We start from the raw sequence: 6,000 nt of genomic DNA, 5'->3' as shown, positions 1-6,000 counted from the left end.
CTATTATAGGGTTTTGCTGGCTTGAACAAAGTCACTAAGGGTAGTGCACTGACTTCAGGAGTAAATAAAATTGAGAGCTCTGTGAAGCCAAAGATTCAATCCTATCTCCAGGGTATCCAGATGTATCTTCTTCATTCCACTAATCTTAGCTCCGGGCATTATCTGCCCCTTATTGGATTACTGATTGCCTGTGGGGTTAGCCTTTGCTCTGTGCTCAGGAAGGCGCACTGACTTCCCTGTCTACGTAAGAGTTCTGACAGTTAATGCCCTACATTATTAGCTTCAATTTATCTCAGAATTTATCCTTTAGCTCCAATTCCAACATTGTTTAACTAGTTCTATTTGCTTAAATCAGAAACAAAAATAACTTTGCAAAATCAGAACTAACTTTACATCAAACGCAAGTGAAAAGATATTTAAATGCACAAGTACTTTGAATGATCATGATGCACTCAACTGATTATAGCTCTGTCTATATTGAGTGATCTACAAGGACACAACATGGAATCTGGATTTCTGTCAGTGTACTCCAATCCCAAAAGATCAGCTTTCCAAACTGTCACTATTCTTACCAGACTATTTTCAGGCCACCTCCTCTTCAGTTACTGATGATGTTTCTGGAGATTCAGCTGATTACCCACTACATTTTCAGTGAAGACTTCAGAATCAGAATCAATTTATTGCCCAAGTATGTACACATACAAGGAATGTGTCCAGGGAGGCGTCTGCCACTTGCAGCCTCCTGGGAGGCATCTGCGAAAGCACTACTAACTTGACTTTCCCTCATGTACTTAGTATAGTTTCCCCCAAATTGTACTTATTCTTAAAATATAGTTATATAATATGGCATATTGCATTGTCTTTATTTACTTTTCATGCATATCATTACATTTACAATGTGACAGCAAGTCATTAATTTTTCAGTCTCAAACGTTCCATTTGCATTAAATTGCCCCCCACCCCAATCAGTTTGAAGAAGGGGCCTGACCCCAAACGTCACCTCTCCATGTTCTCCTGAGATGCTGCCCGATCTGCTGAATTACTTCAGCACTTTGTGCCATTTATTGTAAACCAGCATCTGCAGTTATTTGTATCCTCTATCCTTCAGAAACATCTGTATCATATTTGCAGGCAAGGCTGACAAAATTGTGTAACGATAATGTTTACTTTTATTAATTGTGGTCATTCACAAAAGTCAATAAGCATATTTATTTCTGGGAGGGAGGGTTTGGGGAAACAGCTTAAAAACTTAAACATGTATGTACTTTTACAAAACATTTAAATCATTTCATTAAATAACAGATGTGGAAAGTTACATTTTACCTTAGTAACTATTGTTTTTTTTCCAATACACTTGGTGCACTACCATTCTCAGATCAAATCCAGGGATGTGGCTGAGAAGCAAAAAAAAAAAACTGTTGCTGCTGGAAATCTGAAATAAAGAGCAGTACTGCTGTAAATATGCAGCAGGTCAAGCAGCACGTGTGGTAAGAGCATTGACATTTCAGGTTGTTAACCTTTCATTAGTTCTGATACAAATAGGAAAGGTTGGTTATCTGCAATCATTGAGTTCCAGATCAAATGCCAATGGCTACAATGTACACACGTAGAAGATGAAATACTGTTCCTTGAACTTATGTTGGGCTTCATTGGAGCAGTGTAAGAGACAAGGGGCCAAAGACTGGGGGGTTAGAATGGGAATGGCATGGAGATGGAAAATGTAAGCAACAGAAGCTCCACATTGCCAATGTGGATGGAACAGAGGCATTCTACAAAGCAGTCACTCAATATGCATTTGGCTTCTCCAATGTAGAAGAAATGTGAGCACCAAATACAATACACCAAGTTGAAAGGACTGCAACTAAATTGTTGTTGCACCTGGAAGAATGGTTGGGTGTTCTGGATGGTAAGAAGGGACAGGGTAAAAAGATAGGTAGACAGTCCCAGTAAAAGGATAGGTGTTGCATCAGCTGTAGTTGAATTGGAAAGTGCCAATGTGAAGGGAAGTGGCCATGGAACTGTGCCCTTCTCACAAGAATAAATACTGGCAGCCCAATATTTTTCACCCCCAGCAACCATCGGTAGTCTTAGCTACAGCACTGGTTGCAGTATATGGACTCCAAGGCACTGATCTCGAAGAAAATTAGAGTGCTCAGTAGAGAAGAATTGGGTGTAACTTTAAAACCCCCAAAAATGGTATTAACTATAGACAAACATGTCCAATGATCATTTCTAATGAGTATTTTTAAAGCAAAGATTGCTAGTTTCTTGATTAGTAAGGGCACCAAAGGTTACAGGGAGAAGGCAGGAGAACAGGTGTGATAGCGAAAAATAGATCAGCCATGATCGAATGGAGGAGCAGACTCGATGTGCTGATAGTGGCCTAATTCTGTTACTATGTTTTATGAACTTTTGATAAGTTGATGTAAAAGGCAACCAATATCCTCTCAGAGATAACACCTATATTTAAAAAAAAGGCAGAGAGCTGCAAGCAAAATAATCTTGGGTACTTACATATAACCATATAACAATTACAGCACGGAAACAGGCCATCTCGGCCCTTCTAGTCCATGCCGAACACTTATTCTCACCTAGTCCCATCTACCTGCACTCAGACCATAACTCTCCATTCCTTTCCAGTCCATATACCTATCCAATTTATTTGAAAAGTTAAATATTGCAAAATTGTTATGTCCTTAAATATTTTACAGATTTAAGTACCTTTTGGTAATTCAATGAATTGTAGACAAGTGTGAAGAAAAGCCAGGGACCTGAAAGGTTATACACAAAATGCTGGAGTAACTCAGCAGGTCAGGCAGCATCTCTGGAGAGAAGGAATGGGTGACGTTCAGGGGAGAGGGAGACATAGAGATATGGAAGGGTAAGGTGTGAAAACGACAGATCAAAGTAGACGTTGATCAAGGCAAATCTAAAATGTTTCATTGTTGGCTGAGGGGAGGGTGACAAGAAGGCAAATAATCAGTAAAATTAATCAGGACAGTGAAACTAGTCAGAGAACTAGGGTGGGGGAGGGATGGAGAGAGGGAAAGCAATATCTGAAGAAGGGTCTTGACCCGAAACATCACCAATCCATGTTCTCCAGAGATGCTGCGGAGCGCTCTATGATCTTTGATGCTGCCTGACCCGCTGAGTTACTCCAGAGCTTTATGTTCAGCTTCGAGGGAAGGCAAGGGTTACTTGGAGACACAAAAAGCTGGAGTAACGCAGGTCAGGTCGAGACCCATCTTCACCCATTCCTTCTCTCCAGAGATGTTTCCTGACCCGCTGAGTGACTCCAGCTTTTGTGTCTATCTTCGGTGTAAACCAGCATCTGCAGTTGCTTCCTACCAAAGATACTAGAGGAGCTCCTCTATAATCTTTGCTCCCTACACAAGGGTTATTTGAAGTTACAGAGATCAAAGTTTCCTTTGTAACTTCCAAAGTAACTTTGCCAATTTTCTTTACGTAATTTTCTGTCTTGTTTTAGCACCTCTCTTCTAACAAAACAGAAACTTGACCCTGGCCGCACATTGCAGCTCTTGATGGCAAGAGGCCATTCTTCACGACTATCTGTGGACAGAGGTTCAAATGTGAAAATCAGTGCAGCTGAGTCCAATCATATCCTGTGGTACTAACTTGCCAGCATGATTGACTTGATATCAGTCAAGACAGTGAACCATCTCTGCTTTGTTTCTTCTCTTTAAAAAAAGGACCAGAAGTTATTTATTTAAATTCTGTACCCGTGAGTGGTATTTAATCAGTCCTTCCTCGAGACTTAAAACATCACAGCAAATATTAGGAGCAAGTGTTAAAAGAAGCATTTTGGGAATAAATGTCCCTTTCTTCCTCCCTGTTTCGCCCAGTGCTCTTTATAGAACCGTCTTTAGTTCCCAAATTTTTCCCCTCTCCTTAAATGGTGCCTGGCCTGTTAACTTGTTGCAATATTCTGTTATTTGTTTTGTCATGCACAATCTGTATTGGCGAGAGGCTGCCTGCGCTGGGCGCTGCTCACGTGACCGCCGTCTCTCCGTCGCCACACGGAAGGCGGGCTGCACCAGGAGCGGCGGCCCTCTCCACGCAGCGGCCCTGCACCATGTTATCCCGTTTGCTCAAAGACCACCAAGCCAAGCAAAATGAACGCAAAGAACTGCAAGGTGGGTGCAAACCTTTTTATTTCGCCCTCAAAACGGGGAGGCGTCCAAACGCCATTGCCTGCCTCGAACCCGCCTGCCGCGCAGGCCCATATCTCCATGGAGACGGGCGTGTGCGCTCGCTGATTGGTCCAAATAACTAGAGGGCTGGCCGACATAGGGAGTGTAACTCTCCCTGATTGGTGCATTCCTCTGTCCGCTATAGTGCCCCAGATTATATTTATTTTGTTAAAAATATGAGTTTCTCCAGCATTTTTGTCTCCCTTCGATTCTCCAGCATCTGCAGTTCCTTCTTAAACACCATAAAGGACGTGTTGCTGCTTTAGAGAGGGGACAGTTAATCACCGAAAAGGAGATGTGACTTTATTTTGTTGCATCGAGTCAAACTCTAAGACACTGCACCTTGGCGAACTTGCATTTGTCACATTTCAGTTGCTGTCATTTGTCAACAACCTTAACCTAAAGACAGACATAAAAAGCTGGAGTAACTCTGCGGGTCAATGAAAATTAGAAATTTCTCCAGAGATGCTGCCTGACCCGCTGAGTTACTCCAGCACTCTGTGAAACGTCACCTATCCATGTTCTCCACAGATGCTGCCTGACCCGCTGAGTTACTCCAACACTCTGTGAAATGTCACCTATCCATGTTCTCCATAGATGCTGCCTGACCCGCTGAGTTACTCCAGCACTCTGTGAAACGTCACCTATCCATGTTCTCCACAGATGCTGCCTGACCCGCTGAGTTACTCCAGCACTCTGTGAAACGTCACCTATCCATGCCCTCCACAGATGCTGCCTGACCCGCTGAGTTACTCCAGCACTCTGTGAAACGTCACCTATCCATGTTCTCCACAGATGCTGCCTGACCCGCTGAGTTACTCCAGCACTCTGTGAAACGTCACCTATCCATGTTCTCCACAGATGCTGCCTGACCCGCTGAGTTACTCCAACACTCTGTGAGAAACGTCACCTATCCATTTTCTCCACAGATGCTGCCTGACCCGCTGAGTTACTCCAGCACTCTGTGAAACGTCACCTATCCATGTTCTCCACAGATGCTGCCTGACCCACTCAGTTATGGTGCAGCAGCATCTATGGAGCTAAGGAAATAGGCAACGTTTCGGGCCGAAATCCTTCTGGAAATAGGCAACGTTTCGGGCCGAAACCCTTAAGGGTTTCGGCCCGAAACGTTGCCTATTTCCTTAGCTCCATAGATGCTGCATGACCCGCTGAGTTACTCCGGCACTCTGTGAAACGTCACCTATCCATGTTCTCCACAGATGCTGCCTGACCCGCTGAGTTACTCCAGCATGTTGTGTCCATCTTCTGTTTAAACCAGCTTCTGCAGTTCCTTCCTACCAGCTAATCACGTATAATATCAAATGAGTGTCCAATTTAAATTTTTATCGTGCTTGATCTATGGAAACAGCAAAATTGGTACCCCCATGTTTGTCTCAAAGAAAATAGTTTGCACGTGGGTTCTCCAGAGGTTACTCCAACACTTTTTCTTCTACACTTATATGTTGTTTTCTTTATTTCAGGGTGGGCTAAAGAGTCTTGCAGTCCATTAAGTAATTGCTTTGGTTTAGTTTAAGGATACTACATGGAAACAGGCCCTTCAGCATACTAAGTCTACACGGATCTCTAGACTTTCTTTGTTATCCCACTTCAATCCCTACACATAAAGGGTAGTTTTTACAGCAACCAATTAATCTACAAACATTTTTCAGATCCAGAGTACTTTGAGGAAACCCACACGATCACAGGAGAACATGCTAACTACACACAGACAGCACCTGAGGTCAGGATCCAATCTGGGTCTCCAGTGTTGTGAGGAAGCAGCTCCACT

General features: G+C 43.1%; 1 protein-coding gene across 2 annotated transcripts in view; it reads left to right on the top strand.

Moving 5' to 3' along the window:
* The first annotated feature begins 4,062 nt into the window (after window positions 1-4,062).
* Window positions 4,063-6,000, top strand: part of bloc1s1 (biogenesis of lysosomal organelles complex-1, subunit 1) — a 45,579-nt gene continuing 43,641 nt past the window's right edge. The window contains exon 1 of one of the 2 annotated variants that reach the window (XM_055664631.1): window positions 4,063-4,154. In XM_055664631.1, coding sequence (XP_055520606.1) covers window positions 4,094-4,154 — 61 coding nt within the window. In that variant the 5' untranslated portion in view covers window positions 4,063-4,093. The remainder of the gene's footprint in view (window positions 4,155-6,000) is intronic. The other variant, XM_055664632.1, reaches the window with a different exon arrangement.

The sequence above is a fragment of the Leucoraja erinacea genome, chromosome 40, assembly GCF_028641065.1.
Source record: "Leucoraja erinacea ecotype New England chromosome 40, Leri_hhj_1, whole genome shotgun sequence".
Taxonomy (NCBI): Eukaryota; Metazoa; Chordata; class Chondrichthyes; order Rajiformes; family Rajidae; genus Leucoraja; species Leucoraja erinaceus.
The sequence above is the reverse complement of the archived record's forward strand: the minus strand, read 5'-3'. Positions and strand labels throughout refer to the sequence as shown.